This window comes from Homalodisca vitripennis, unplaced genomic scaffold, assembly GCF_021130785.1.
Source record: "Homalodisca vitripennis isolate AUS2020 unplaced genomic scaffold, UT_GWSS_2.1 ScUCBcl_8308;HRSCAF=16366, whole genome shotgun sequence".
In the NCBI taxonomy this organism is placed as follows: Eukaryota; Metazoa; Arthropoda; class Insecta; order Hemiptera; family Cicadellidae; genus Homalodisca; species Homalodisca vitripennis.
In genome coordinates, this window is record NW_025784421.1 from 1 (window position 1) to 16,824 (window position 16,824).

General features: G+C 34.2%; 1 protein-coding gene across 1 annotated transcript; it reads right to left on the bottom strand.

Annotated features, from left to right (window-relative positions):
* Positions 1-9,277: 9,277 nt before the first annotated feature.
* Positions 9,278-10,398, bottom strand: LOC124374407 (the record flags this gene model as incomplete). The annotated part of the gene is given in 1 exon segment (XM_046832625.1): positions 9,278-10,398. A coding segment is annotated over 1 exon segment (648 nt). The 3' UTR covers positions 9,278-9,725.
* Positions 10,399-16,824: the final 6,426 nt, after the last annotated feature.

Genomic DNA, 16,824 nt, shown 5'->3' on the forward strand with positions numbered 1-16,824 from the left:
TTATTTTTTTATTTATTATTATTTTTCAAAGTACACTATACATGTCCATATTACATGATTGGCCCTCACCGGGAATTTGAACCCAGTTGATCTCTCAGTTAGAGAGCCGAGGACTATAACCATTAGTCCTTACGGAGGAGGGACTGCTAAAAGTAGATAGAATTCCAAACTAGAGCTTTCTTTATACATCCCACACAGACCCTCAATAGTCTTGAATCCGCCTATATAACATTCTAGATGGAAGAGGAGAAGGGTCTCCTTCCTGTGAGCAATTCAACCCTGGAGGGAAATGTTACCTCAAATGGTCTGCAGAAGGAGTACGTGGTTCTCATGTGACCCGATGACATATTAAAGAGACCATTACCGTTGAGTACAAAAACTTTCATGGAAAATGAATTTATAGTTATTGCCTCTCTTGTAATAATTACACAAAAGACACTCCATATGTGGATATCACATATATGTTACAGATGGTTTGAGTAGTAGTTTCAAACTTAACATTGTCTGTGCACATTGTGTTCTTGTGTTCTATGATGGATTCGACTTCTGAAGACTAGGAAACTAAATGTTTCCCTGCTACAAATAAAAGGAAGAGAACTGGGTGGGTTTCAGATGTTACAACAAATTATGATATATCAACATAAAATGGGTAGGGATTGCCTTATATTCTCATTTAAATATTTTGAACTTCACAAACGTCAATTTTCGATCTACTAGTTTGACATTTATGTTATCTGAACTGGGGAATCAGTGTTTATGTGTGTGACGAATGTACAGCAAATAACGGTCACATGAAGTTGAATGCGTCCTGCTTGATTTTATTCACAATTAATAATTGATGATATTGAAGAACTTCAAGCATTTGTGACTCTGCAGGAAGTTTGAACAAGAACTGTAACAATATAAGTCCCATTATTCACTTTCTTGTAAGGAAACACATCCATGGGTTAAAAATATGAAGATTACTTTTGCAGTACAAAGACGTTCGTATTTAGGAATACGATAAAAACTTAGGTCTGTGAAAATTCAAACAATAAATGGAAAACTAATAAATTAAGTAGGCCAACAAATCTTTAGAATTATGTTTTATTACTGTCTCTTGAGAATGTACGTGTGAGTTATAGTGATGTAAAAAGCAAGTGCAGAAGAACCACCATCTATTATTTTAGAAAATAGACTAAAACATACTCAACAATAAACAGGGTATACGAAAAATATTTTGTATCCATGAGAACAACAAAGGGCAGATATTTCGGTGTTGGTTTGAATTATTTAATAATTAAAAGTTTTATATGACAGCATCTTCAAACACCGCGTCCCTCTACTTGCAGGACGTAAGAAAAGGCCACCAGGAGCAAGATGTGATGGCCAGGATCAGGACCAGGACCATGACTTACTTGGATGAGTTAATTTTATTACAAAGAAATTACTATTTATCTTCTTAATATCTCTTGTTACCCCAAGCAGTACATATCCTATTTTAGCGACTTTTCATCACAGCAGAAAACACTAGAGCAGTTCATATCTCATCATTTATATTTTTATCGTTTTTTGTTTAATAAAGAAGATCATAATGAAAAAATTGCAATTGTAAGATTATACTATAAACAGAAAGTCTTGTGTTTTGTGCTGTTTTTCATTCTTTCTGTACCCCAAGCGTACAGAAAGAACCGGGTTAGATGCGATGACTAATAAACATAAATAGGTACATAACTTCTTGATCTGTTTTTATATATTTCATGAAGATATAAAGATTTTCAGGAGAATTATATTCTAATTCATACCTAACATAAAACTTAGTCTTGAGTTTTGTAGTAGGTTAAATAATGCCAATGAGTGGACATTAACGTATGCTATGTGACTAAGATTAAAAATCTTAACCAAATTAGGTTTAATTGTATAATTTCAATAATTTAATAAAACGGTATTGATCTGTTTTGAATATCAATATGGTCTACAATATTTGAGTTACTCATTTAGTTTCTGAAATTCACAATAGAGCTCTCTTCAAGATATTGGAAATTGCCAATTGATGAGATAAAGTTGTAGAAATGCCTAATTAAATTCAATTAGCACTCATAAATATTTAATGTTCTCACTGTAACTAATATTAGTTTAACTTCTGTTTCATGACACAATAGATTGAGCCGTTGTGGAGAATAATGCGTCAGCTAAACTTCTTAATCGAGAGGGCACCTTGCTGGAGTGAATCATTACCTGAATGTCCGTAGACACATCGTTCTTGTGAATGTTAATTCAACAAAATAATTAATAAACCCTAGAACTTATCATAAAATTTTACTTTTCATTGCTTTATTACAATACAATATAGGTTTTTGAAAGTTTACTGTATCCCTGACAATAACGTTTACTCCTGCTTATATAAATGTATTGACTACAGATTTTGCGACATCTCCCCTCACTCTCTCTCTATACTTATACACAATAATAAAAAAATAAGAACAGCTATCAGCAGCTTTGATTTTTAAAAGCACTTCTAGAAAATTCGTCTTCCAGTGCAGAAGCCTAAAGTTAATGTGAACTGCAATTTGCATTGTAATGGTTAGAGGGATTCACCCCAAGAAATCGATGGTCACCAGTGCCAGTTTTGGTGGAGGTCCAAAAAGAGGGAATAAGCGGGTTAAAAGTTAGAATATTATTTTTCTAAGTTCATCACACTTTAAAACGAACCGTTATAAACGTACCTATATAATAGTACATATTCGATCAGCATCAGCTAACCGCATACAGCGACTATTTGGCCACACACGACTATGTCTGGTATATAACTGTTACTTCTTTTTATCAGGTATTTTTAACGTGTCATGCTAAGGGGCATATATTATCTGAGATAAAAATAAAGTTTCATATTTCATTGTGACGCGACTATTTATCACAGTGCTCTCGAACCAATCGTATAATGTAGTGGGTGCTCTGCCCTTCCAAACAACCGGTCTCAGTCCGCTCCAAGCAGTAAGAGGGGTAGGACGTGTCTTTCCACGAAGTCTGTTTCTCGATTGTGTCGCGGCGTGATTGAGCACTCGCTGGAAAAGCAGTACGAGATCAATTTTTGTGTGCGGCTTGGGAAGAATGCAGTCGAACCTGCTTCAATGTCTTTGAGGAGGAATGTATTTCGAGATCTCGATGCGGAAGTGGCACACACAATCTTTTCCCAAACCTCAAAAAGCGCGCGCATGAGCAAATTTCTCAACAAAACAATGCAGATTGTCATCTTTGACGTCAGAAGAATTATTTTGAGTTTATATTGAATGGACAAACTGTCAACGCTTAATGTTATCTGGAGGTGTTCAAGAGACTAAAACGCCGGATCAGGCCTGAAGTCAAAATAATTTTTCAAGCTCCACCACGACAATGCTCCCAGCCACACGGTATGTGTCGTTACCCACTACTTGAACCAGAACAAGACTCCCGTGGATGCTCCAGCATCCTTACAGTCCGGAATTGGCTCCGTATAGGTACTTTTGTTCCCCCGAGAGAAGAGAGAGCTGAAGGGAAAGCACTGGGAGTCAGTGGAGAGCATTCAAGCTCACTTTACTTGTTCGTGGGAGGTATTCCAGTCGGGGAGTTCCAGGGTGCTTTCCATGCATGGCAAAATAGACTCCACCGGGTATAATGACGCAGGAGAAGACTATTTTGAAGAATTTAACTTATTTAACAATCGGATGAATAAATTCTTTTTTAGAAGGCGTGCATTGCTTTTATAACACACCCTGTATTCGATATATTCCAATTTTGACCACCACCAAAACTATAGAGGTTAACAATATGTTTATTTCTAACGTAAAATTTTCAATTTAACCATATGCTCAATGAAAAAAAGCTGATAAATAGGATATTGAGAGTTGATTTGTAGACATAGTGCAGTACAATAATGTATTGAAATCCAATGAGAGTCACTCTTTTGTTTTAATTGAAGTGAATATTACATTTTTATACTGTTTCAAAGCTTTGGTTACTTAGTTATATAAAATGTAAAATTATATGAAAAAAACTTTGATTCAATATATAACTATCTAAAAATGTCAATATATATCTTTAGTAATTATGAAAAATACAATCACATATTTTTACCATGAAAATTTGAAAAATTTATGATGGGGAAATAAATATCGGTTTAGTACAAGTAAACATGAAAAATCGCATTATATTTTTATAACAGATTTAAAGAAATTATTAAATTAACAATTAAAAAAAATTTACATAAAACATTCATATGTAGATGATAAAGAGTCATTGTTTTGTTTGGAGAGTTATCAGATCATTTAGAAATTTGTATAGCCTACATCATTAGGTTTGCAAACAAAATATGTCATTTTGTCATCCTTATGTAATTTATATGATTACAAGAGTATTTTAGAAAAATTCCAACTTCTAGATATAATTCTAAAATATATACTACTACAAACATTTAGCAACATATTTCTTGCGGATTTACTTTATATTAATTATTAAATGTAACAAATAAAATGTGCAAACCAATATGTTATATAGCAAAAGATGAAGAAGATTTAGCAATAGTTGTTAAAAGACTATTCAAAAACTCAAGAGATTGTCAGGATATATAGAAAAAAAATCATTCTAAAACAAAAAACCTATGACCTTCATTGAAAAAGAAAACATTTTATATACAAATTTAAATTTTGAACATTTGTAAAACTGAAGGATTCGATAGTGAAAAAAGTTATATATCACTGTCCATTCAACTACAAGATTTAGAGGTGGAGCCCATAATATTTGTAATTTAAATCTAAAATCTTCTCTAAATTTCCAGCATTTCGACATACGTCACCAACTGTGACAAACATTTGTACATAAAAAATTAAGCAAAATGATTCGGAAATATAGATTAATATGATGAAAACATATATAAATTATTCTGTATATTCAGGCTATGGATATGAACTTGCAGGTGAAAAACTGAGACATTTTATAACATTTTTATTTCTAGATACGTTCAGATTTATGGCTTTTTCGAAAGAAGCATAAAAAAACTGCAGAAAACAAGATTTTAAACATACTAATAGTTTGTAAAAATTTAAAAGTAGCAAGTCTGTAACTTATTTTTAAACTTGAGATGTCCTGTAAAGAGACATTCAGACAGACAAACACACAGAAAATAAACGTTAAAATTCCTCCCCCCCCCTCGTGAACAAAATAGACATCATAGCAGTCTACTGATTCGTAGGTTTCAATGAAAGTAGCTAAAATCCTTAGATAGAAATGGAAAAAAAATAAAATACATTCTTGCCTATTTAAATATAAATTTTTATGCAGCATTAAAATCCTACATATTAAATATTTCTCAAAATATTGCGCTGTTTAGTTAAATCACATTTTTGTTCATTAAGTGTTTCACAGAATAAAACTCTACACACCAAGTCACCTTTATTTGTATTGAGGAAGTATTTGTTGGGTATGTAGAAATAAAAATAGAAATAGAAACATTTTTTTATTTCCAAAAACATATATACATAGATATTACATTTATTTACATTTTAAGTATAGTATTTGGATAATATTATTTATATAATTTGAGTATTTATCACATATTAATATATATTCTAAATGGAATAGCCTACATGGGCAAGCAGCCTGTGCGTAGGCTAGAGTTGTACTAAAAAGTGTATGTTATCTAGATGTCGTAAAAAAGTGTTACTGTTACGTGTCGGTGTGTTTTAAGGCATAAAATGTAGAAATGTAGTTGTGTGTTGAAGAAGATAAGAGATAATATTGTATTAGACAAAAAGAATTAAGACCACATACGATATGATGAGCGCCGGGGATGAGGAGGGGTCAAGGTCAGTTTGGTCCCCAGTCTGAGTGAATGAAAGTCTCGGATCCTTGGACTCCAATTTGTAACAATAGTTCTGTGACATTATATTTAAATTTTGTAATACTACTACCTGATTCAAATAAATTTAAATGCTGAAATTTGTTACATATGTTTCTAAATAGAATATGTGAAATATAGTAAGAATTGGTTTTTGAAAAGGATTTATCTAATCTAATTACATTAATACCAACATGTTCTGAATATCTTGTTTGGTAAGAGTGCACAATTTCTGGTAATATTGTATTAGCATGTTTGTAGATGTGAATTAGTACATTTTTTATATGTAATTGTCGTAGTGAAAGTAGGGAGGATTCCTGAAAGAGAGACTCAGTTGGATAACGCACATTTTTCCTCAACCCTGCCTTTAGTATACTCTTTTGCGTGATGAAAAGAGGTTCGAGAAGCGTTTTACACGCACCGCCCCACGCAATGTTACCGAAGGAAAGAAGTGACTGAACGTAAGCATAATACGCTAATTTTATCTCGTTTCCGTTCTAAAATTTTCACTTAGTTTCCTAAATGCATAAATATACTTTCTAATTTTTGTTAAGGACATAATCAATGTGTTCAGACCATTTTAAGCGAGAGTCAAAAACAACTCCTAGGTATTTATAGCGTTTTACGAGCTCTATTTCTTTGCACCCACATGTCGAATTGGAGTAACTACCGCACTGATGAATTATTAGATCTGTCAAATTATATTCTGTACTAGAATGTAAAGAAATAGGCATAAATTTTGTTTTGGAAATATTAAATGAAAGAATATTTTGGTCAAACCATTTTTTAACGTTTTTAAGTCACTCATTGCATTTAATTTAACATCTCGCCAGTTTTTTCCTGAAATGAAAATCAAACTGTCGTCGGCAAACAAATAAAGCTTCCCAAATAAATTAATTCTGGAAATATTATTGATATAAATCAAAAATAAAACTGGTCCTAACGTACTGCCCTGGATTACCCCGTAATCGACAGTTTGTTCGTCACTATTATGTCCACAGATTGAAACCACTTGACGCCTTTCTTTGAAATAACTACTAAACCAAGCCAAAGCAGTGCCGCGGACGCCTATAGCTACTAATTTGTCCAATAAAATACTGCGACCAATTGAGTCGAACGCCTTTTTCAGGTCTAAGAATATGAGCATGCATCTATTGTTTTTAGATAGATTGGTATTTAAATCTTTATTTATGTTAAATAAAGCATCATTTATACATTTGTCCCGCCTAAATCCGTACTGATTTTCACTTAAAATGCTATTGTTTTCCAAGTAAGATACTAGCTGACTTTTAACTATTCGTTCTAGTACTTTAGAGAACACGCTAAGCAAAGAGATTGGACGGAAGTTGCTTTTATCTGTAAAGTCTTTAGATTTGTATATGGGAATTATTTTTGCCAATTTAAATTTATCAGGGAAAATTCCTGTTGAAATACTGGTATTAATTAAATGTGTCAAAGGTTTTAAGATAAAGTGAATATTATTTGTAAGAAGGTTAAGTAGCCGATACCCCTTCAAGTCCCGGGGCAGACCCTTTCCTAAGTGCAGTCACCTGTCGTAGTACATCTTGTTCCGAAACAGTACACAGTGTGAAGTGCGTGTCCAGTGTGTAGTCAGAGTCCCTCACTACTAGCTTCCCTCCTGTGTCTATCTCTGTTGCCAGGTTACTTCCAACAGCGGAAAAAAAATTATTAAAATCATTGGAAACTTTTTTTAAGAGCATTGGATTCATGATGGCTCCTGGAAGATGCTTTGTAATGGGAAACGAGTCCTTGGTGTTGACTCTTCCAGCTAACTCATTTATAATACCCCAAAATAATTTTGGATCCCTTTTTGTCTCATTTAATTTTGTTATATAATATTCTCGCTTTGCAAATTTTACAGAGTTGGTTAAGTGTTGTCTAAGATCAATGTATTGTTTTTTCAATTCACGGTTAAATGGTTGCCTTTTCAAAATTTTGCTCATTTTATCCCGTTTACGTATCAGGTTTATTAAATCAGTAGAAATCCAGGGCTTAACCTTTTTCTTTCGGGTTGTCCCGTTTTTTATTTCTTTTTTTGCTTGTGAAATTGAATTATTTATAATAGCATAAAAATTAGTAGAGCACTCATTGACATCAAAACTGTCCAGGACGGTTTCCCAGTTTGAGTTAGAGAGCATGTTAGTGAGCAATGTTTGGTCAATGTATGTGATAGGTGGTAGTGGAGTATCAGTAGACCTACTGACAGCCGTGTTGAGTGTTATGTTGAGTCCTGTACTGTAGTGGTCTGTGACTGTAGTCTGTAACACGGCTGAACGGACCCTACTCATGTCGTCGTAACTCACAAAGATGTGGTCGATGCAAGTAATGCTATGTTCCTTCACACGTGTGGGTTTGTCCACACACTGTACAAGTCCGTAACCGTTAAGACAGTTTAAGTATCTGTTTGTAATGTCGTCATTACATGTAAGCAAGCCTATGTTGGCGTCTCCCAGAAAAATGCACCTTTTCCTTCGTTCCATGTTATTGTAATAATTGTCTAGAGCGTCAATAACATTATTTATATTACTATCAAATGTTCTGTAAAAAGCTAGTACGTTAAAATGTTTCTTTGATTGAGTAAAGTCTAGTGAAATTCCGTATACGTCCCCCAATGTGGTTTGTGTTGCAGTTACGGATAACCGCTTGTTAACCAAGATAACCACGCCGTCATTCTGGTTCCTAGTCTTATCAGTGCGTACAAGGTCAAATCCGTCAATGTTCAACTCACCCTCACCCGCCCTCAGCCAACACTCGGTCAGAACAATTATATCTAAACATTCCACCATAGAATTCAAGTAAACAAGCAACTCGTCTATATTTTTTGTAATGCTCCTAATATTAGTATGGAATAAATTGATATGGTCTAATTCGCTATTTAAAGAAAAACTATAGATTCTTTATATTCTTCCAAGCTATTTATTTCTAAGCAGTGATTCGCATAAAAGCCTTCATCAATTTCAAAAAGCATTTTATTTACTGGCTGCTTGCCCGCCCAGTACAAATTATAATATTGCAGTAATAATGTGTTCGTAAGAATAACTGACTATTTTATAGATCGAAAGTTTAAAACTTTAATAACTAAATGCACCTTATCATTGCTTTCATTGGTACAACCTAGTTGGTCGAATATTTAACTACCCAAAGGATTACAATTTGAATTTTTATAAATTATATTCTTACATTGCCAATTAAAACTTTATAAACGTTATGTAAAACAATGGTACAAGTTAAATTAAAATAATTTATTATTTAACGTCGCTCCGAATATATGCTAAAGAAACAAAGTTTGTTATTTCTGATAACTTTATACTAGCTTAAAACATAACACTTATATATGCCAATGATTCAATACCTAAAATTAATCAGAATTTGATTTACAATTATAGCTTATATATCACTAAAACGTACTCTTCTTTAATGTATGGAAGAGATAAATATGATATAATGTTAGAACAAAAGAAAGAAAACATCTGAGAAATGATTGTTTAGCTAAGAGTCGTTCATAATAAATTAAATTAAATTATTTAATTTAACAAACGTAATCTACAACATTTTACAATTATTTTTTAAACAACTACATTAAAAGTTTGTTAATGGTTTGGTGAAGTAAAGCGTGCGCATGTTATTATTCCTATAAAAATTACATAGTATGGCACTCATAAATAATAATACAACAATAGATCTGTGGAATTATAAAAATAAAATTTAAATTCTTGAACGAAAATAGTTATTAATATTTATGTAATAGTTATATTGAAATTGTTTGTATGTTAAATAATCAAATTTAAAATTGTATTACAGTAAAAAGTAACACAAACGAACTGTAGATTGACTCACATAGTTTATCCAGTGTTTACTTGCCGTGTCCTGGGCTCTGCTCACGATCTATCTCCTCGACGCTGCGGTAGACTCGGATGGCGCGAGATTTCTCGGTGTGTCGTACAAACACTTTGCCATCCTTACACCATGCGTAAGCTAAGGAACCGTCCTTCACCTTAGTCTTGCAGCGCCACAACAGGTCCTTGGTGTGTAGGGTTAGGTGCTCGTTCACGAACACAGGTCCTGGGCTGAAGGTTTCATGAAGATCCGTCATCTGGAAACGTGTCTTCTTAGCTGCAGCGAGCCACTCTCCCCTCACGGAGCGCCGGGCGAACTGGACCACGATGACTGGATGGAAGCGGCGATTTCTGGGTGCCGGGAAGCGATGAGCGATGGAAATGTCACGTTCATCAAATGTTACCTTTAGAGCTTTCGCTACTGATTCCAAAACTGCGTACACGTCCTCTTTTTCCGTTTGCGGGACACCACGTATTTCAAGATTCGCCACTCTTGAATATTGTTCCTGCTCGATTACAGAATCTTCGAGTTCGTTCACTCTACGGACGAGGGCAGCGTTCTTTATCTTCAGTTCCTCGCACTCTTCTCTAAACTTATTGTTCTCGTCCTCTAAGACAGTTAATCTCACCACCACTGCAGCGAGAGAACTTTCCACTTTGCTCATGCTCTGATTTAGGGAAGTAAAACTTAGCTTAAACTGTTCACTGTTCCTGCTTCATCTGCCTCTGTATTGATTTAAGAATGTTGAGCATGGAGAAATCTTCTGTGTCAGACTTGCTTCCAATGGATGTCAAATCCTGGTGGCAGTCGTCACATTTCCAACCTGCACCACTTGTGACCAGAGCTTTCAGTTTTGTGGCAGTACGTATGCGGCAACACCCAGTATGGTATTCAGCCTTGCACTCCACACATTTAGTTATTTCTGTGGGATTGGAGAATTCCTTGCTGCACTTAGTACACACCATTGTTCACAAGACACAATTTGATAAATAAAATATTAAACACAAATTACTAACGTTGTTAATGCGAGCAGTACATGCTTACTGGTTATAACAGGCACTGGGCAGGCAGGCACACATACGATCTACAATTGTACGGAGCTCATATCGATGCGACCTTCCACCTTGACTGACTGATAACGAGTAGAACTGGTATAAATTATTTGACTATATATTTGAACTAAGGAAGAAGTGCTAACTGTCAGTTGAGCAAAGTTTCTGAAGTGATTGATATTTGTACGTTACCTCAGGATTACTGCTTAGGTGCAACAGAATACTTCTTGCAGTATACACGTAACTTTTGAGCTATAGTTTTTAACGGCACTTAAAAATATAAAAAGAGCTAATGTCCTTACTCCAACACCTTGCACTAACCTCACTTGATTTTGTGTTGTATTAACAGTGTATCCAGTTCAAAATGTCTGTCTAATAAATTAATATGAAGAATTAAAGAAGTGGTAATAACCTAAATATAGATTCTATTAAACAAAAAGAAATTATAAATAATTTTCTGTAGAGATAAACAATGATTATTTATAGAGTAACATGTAAAACCATATGTTACTATAAGTAATACTATTTAAACATATGTTACGTGTTTAAATGTCATAAGGTTTCTACTAAAGGCTATATTATTATGTAATTGACTTTCAAATTTGTAAAAAATGTTCCTTGAAAAAGTTTTGATCTCTTCTTCCAACGAATAACTAGCGTAACAAATAACTGCAATCTAGGCAAATATAAACAAATGACTCCAAAACGTGACACGTATAACTCTAGTCTGTATAAAGAATCGATTCTGTACAGACTATCTATAAGACATAAATTTGTAATAAAATAAGACACACTAATTATTTGAACAGAAATTAGCACAACAGGTTTGCACTCAAAAATATACCAGTGATAAATGACCAGTCCCCAATAAAAAAATCGCTGTTTTTGTATGAGCATGTTTTTCAAGATACTGTGCTAGCAGTGATGTACAAGATGTACTCGATGTGTTATGATTCCTGTGAATCGGTAATGTATAGCAAGTAGTTAAAATTTTAATTTACTAACGAAAATATATCATAATATAATTTGCAAAATTTTCTAGTGTGACAGGTTTTTTAGTAGCTCGAATGAATAAACTTACAAAACTAAGTCATTTTATCCCTTTTTCTGTTCCCCAGTAGTAAAGTATATGGCTATGAAATGGATTTTCCCACTACGAATCTTAATTAAAGAAAAGTACTATGTAGCTGTTAAGTATTTATTGCATTAAATAACTTGTTTTTTATTGCCTAATATGAAAAGGCTACTTTTATTGAATAATAATTATGTATATATTTTTTGTGCAACTTATACTCTATATTTACCTTTATTTACTAAACTGTATATACTACATTAATTATATATCTCTTTCTGCGGCCTAGTGCCTACAATACCATTCCTTACTGGATTAAAATATTCACGTACAGTGACAGACCAATGAACCATTGTTTCCCGAATCAGCTGTTTACTGTAAACTCACCAACCAATCACAACGGTTGACTTATCAATTGCCTACCTTGCAAGCGACGGCACGCTTGCTCGTTATACTCTCGGTCCGGCCTGGGGCACTTATGTACTCTCTAGCCACTGCTTGCCATACTTACTCTCTCCCCCATGTGTTACTCTCTCATTTAAATATTAGTTTATCTCTATTTTGTTGTACATTTACATTAACATTAAAGTCAGTGCTCTGGATTGGCAATCTCTACCAGAACGTCTCTGCTCCCGGACTCCCGCGTCTACCGTGCTCCTACAGGACTGGCCACAGTGTTATAAACTATTCGTTTTTGCGGTCGTATTGTGCGCGTGAGTGAATCCGTGAATGACATCTTCCGTCTTCACGCCTGCCTACAAGACAGCAGCCTATTTCCACACTTACTGATCACAACCTGGCCCTCAACAACAGCAGACTACGGTTAGGTACCTCTCATGAAAACAAAGGTAACTGTTTATTTTCTGCACTTTATTTGAATACGCACTGTTCATAAACTCATTATGTGTAACCTGGTGAACTCTTATTAAAATCAGTGTGTTCGGCGTCTTCACTGCCTAGTGTGAAGTGGTCCTTCTTAAATCGAGCCTCTAAAATATTATTTCACGGTTTCTCATAACCAAAATTCATGTTTTTTTTTTGGGAAAATTAGTATAAAAATTTAACTTTTTAATTTTTAACTAATAAGAAAAAAAATTTTACATAATATTGCACTAGGAGATAGTTAATATTTATTTTAACCACTCCCGCTTAAGGTGGTGCAATTGATTTGATTTGGGGGAAAATACGTTTTTATTAAAATCTTTTAGGATATTTTTTTTCCCCAACAAATTTTTAGCAAAAAAAATTTTTACCGAAAATTTTTAAAAAGGGGTTAGGAAATTCCAGGAAATTTTTTTTATTTGGGGCTCAAAAAATTTTCAGGGGCAAAAGGGAAAATTATTTTGGGGGTCTTACAGTAAACGAATAAGGGGGAGTAAATTATTCCGGGAAAGTGCTATTTTTTTTTAGTTTTAACGGGGGAAACTTTTTTTTTCATTAGGGGAAAAATATTTATAAAAATATTCACTCTTATTATGCTTTAATTAAATTTTTGATAAAAATTTAAATTTTCTTGAATTTTTAGGGGGTAATTTTGGAGATTTAAAAATTTTTCCATAATTTTGTTTAAAAAGCACTTTTTTTTTTGGGGGCCACCAGTTCCCAAAATTTTACTTGGGTTTCAAATTTTTCCTTTTTAAAAAAATTACTTTTAATTCCAAGATAAAGTGATAAAAAAAATTTTTAATTGGGTTTTCTTTTTTTTCTTTTGGGTTTTAAAATGCCCTTTCAAATTTTTCGGGAAAAAAAACGGGGGAAGTCTGGCTTGGGGCCCCCGCCACGGTTTTTAGAATGGGGCAGGGATTTGAAGAAATTTTTAAACGGCCCTTACTTATTTGGCAGTAAAATTTTGCAAATAATAATATGTGAACTTGCATTTAATTACGGGATTTTCATTACAAGATCAGAGTTTCGGCCATCCAAAATTTTTAAAAGGGGAACGGAAATTAAGGGTTTTTTTTTTTTGGAATTAAAGTACGGGGGCTGTGTGAAAAAAAAATTGGCAAATATATTAAAAATTTTCAAATCGAAAACATAATCCTTTTTTGAACCTTTGAACATCACGTTTTTACTATAAACAAGGTGGGGATTTTTAAATCCCCCCAAACCATATCCCTCGAAATATGGGCTTTCCAAGGTTGCTTGCAAAAATTTTTCAAAATCTACAGTTTCATTTTCATTCTTGGATTTGGGTTCCTTCATTACGGGGACGGGGAGGAGGGGCGGGAAGAGATTTTTAAAACCCCCCCCCCCCCCCAAAACAGATGAAAGAGAAAAAAAATTGGTGAGCTTCTCGGGGGGAAAGGAAAGGGTCAAACAATATCTTCAGATTTTTTTCAGGGGTTTTTCAGGTGGGGGGTTTCCCCAACGACCCTCGGGAAAAATTCCTATGGAGTAAAAACTTCCCACCGTCATAGAACTAATTTTCTTGTTTTTTTTTTTTCCCTTTAAGTTCTACGGGGTGAAAATTTTCCTCCCAAGTTTTTTTCATTAGATTTTTTTTAAACGAAAAATTTAGGCTAACTATTTGAAAAACCATTGTTAAAAAAAAGTTTTTCATATGATTACGTGTTAGTTTTTTTTATACTGGCCCCATTTTTGGAATTAGTTCCCTCCTTATAATTTAAAAAATTGGGGGGGGCCCCAACAATTTTTAGCCCCAATTTTACAAAATTTTTTAAAAAAAGGGGAAAAAAAATTTCCCTTAAAACCTGGCCCTTTTTTGGGTTGTCAAAATATACCCAAAAGGGTTTTAAAGGTTTTAAAACCTTTATGTTTCCAAACTTAAAGGGGCTAGAAATTTCCTGTTTGGTTTAAAGGGGTTTAAAATTTTTTTTGTGTTATTTACAAAAAATTTTTTTTCTTGTGTGTATCTGGAATTTCTTTTTTTTATAAAATTTTTACTATTATTTTCGGGAGGTTTTAAAGATGGGAAAAATAAAGTAGGTACCAAGATTTTTTTTTGCTTTTTCAAAATTGTTTTAAAATTTTGTTACATACAATTTATTTCATTTTTTTTGGAAACAAAAAAACCCCCGCCCCCCCCTCAGCCATTTTGTTAATTTTTTCCCGGACCAAAGGGGGGGCAAATCCTCGCGTTTTTTTAATTTTGAGGTTTACCCAGCTGCGGGGGGAGTTGTATTAAAAACAATTAGTAACATTAATTGGGCAGCAAGGATTTGGGGGCTCCCCTTTGTACCCCCGTGAGCAAAACCTGAAAGGGGGCGGTTTCTCTACGTTTGGAAATTTTTTTACCGTGATGTCCAGTTCCCGTTGGTTTCAGCAGTACCCTAGGGGGCAAAAGGGGTTTTCGTTTTTTTACGGGAAAAATTTTAAATTTTCCGTGTTGTCCGAGTTTTTCTTTTGGTTTCCAGCAGTTTACGTAAACAGAGGATTATTTTTTTCCCCCCCGGAGAATTTTCCCTTGGGGCCCTTGGGTTTTTCCAAATTGCGTTGGGTTTCCCGCCCGTACGGTGAGACAGTAAGGGGTTTGGTTTTCAAGGGGGAGTTTTTCGTTAAAAAACAAGAGGATTTTTTTTTTTTCCACGGAGTGAATTTTTCCCTTTCCCGTTTTTTTGGGCCCAAATTTGGCGGTTTGGTTTTCAGCAGTACGTGAAAACAGAAGATTTGGTTTCAAGCAGTACGTAACACAAATAGGATTTATTTTCCCCCGGGAGGGGAAATTTTTTCCCTTGGGGCCCCCGTTGTCCAAATTGGGGTTTGGTTTCAAAACAAATTTCGTAAGACAAGGGGAAGGAAATTTTTTTTTCAGCCCGTAAAGTAAACCCCAGGGGGATTTTATTTTCCCCGGAGAATTTTTCCCTTTCCGGTGTTGTTTCCCAAATTTTTTCGGTTGGGGGTTTTTTTTTGCAGTACGTTAAAGGGGGCAGGGGAAAATTTGGTTTCAGCAGTTACGTAAAAACCCGAGGATTTATTTTTCCACGGGAAAAAATTTTTTCCTTTTACGGCTGTTGCCCCAAAAAATTGGGGTTTGGTTTTTTTCGGGCCATTTACGTTAAGGGGAAACGGGTTGGTTTTTTTTTCCCCACGGAAAATTTCCTTACCGCTTTTTTTAACCTTTTTCCCGTTTAGGTTACAGCGTCCCGAAAGATTTAAAAGATTTGTTTTTTTCTTTGCGGAGTTTTTTCCATTGAATAGGGGGGCCCCATTTGGGGTGGAATTTTGGAAATTCCCCCACTAAACCCCTTTTCCCTTTAAAAAAACCCATGGCCCCCAAAAAAATTTCCGCCTTAGCCCATTTCTTGAAAGGGGAGGGTGGCATCGTCTTCTTGGCCCATTGATCCCCTTAAAATTTAAAACATTTCTTAAAAAACTAAAAAATTTCCTTTAAATTGGGAAAAAGCAAATTCAAAAATTAAATCGTAAAAAGCGGGGGATTGGGGTTTGGGTTTTAAAAAATGGGGGGGGACCCAAAAAATTTTTCATACCCATTTTTGATGGTTTCCAATTTTTGGATTTTGGAAGGGAATTTTAAAAAATTATTAATTTTCCCAATAGAAAAAATTTTTTTCTTGGAATTTTTTTGTATTTAGGGTTTTAAAATTTTAAAAAAAATTTTTTTAAATTTTTTTTTCCCCAAGCTGGCCTTATTCGGGGGGTGGGTGTTTTCCAAGGTAATTACTCTGGGGGGTAGTACGCTTTTACCTAAAAAAGAGCTGGAAACGAAAACATTGGTCTCATTAGAAACCCCAATTAATTCCATCGTGACGTTATGATATTTCCTTAATTTCTCGGGGGGTATTTTTTCAAAATAAAAAAAAAATACCGCCTTTTGTTTCAATTGTAGTCCTCCCATGAAAAACCAATACCAAAAATTTAGGGAAAATTGGTGTATTCGGTTGAAACTTGGTTTTCAATTAGTGGGGGAAAGGGCCTCATCAAATTTTAAATTTTTACAATGAAAATTGTTGAAGTCGAAAACAAAAAAACATTTGAAAAAAAAACCTTTGTTTTTAAAACCTTTGGAATAC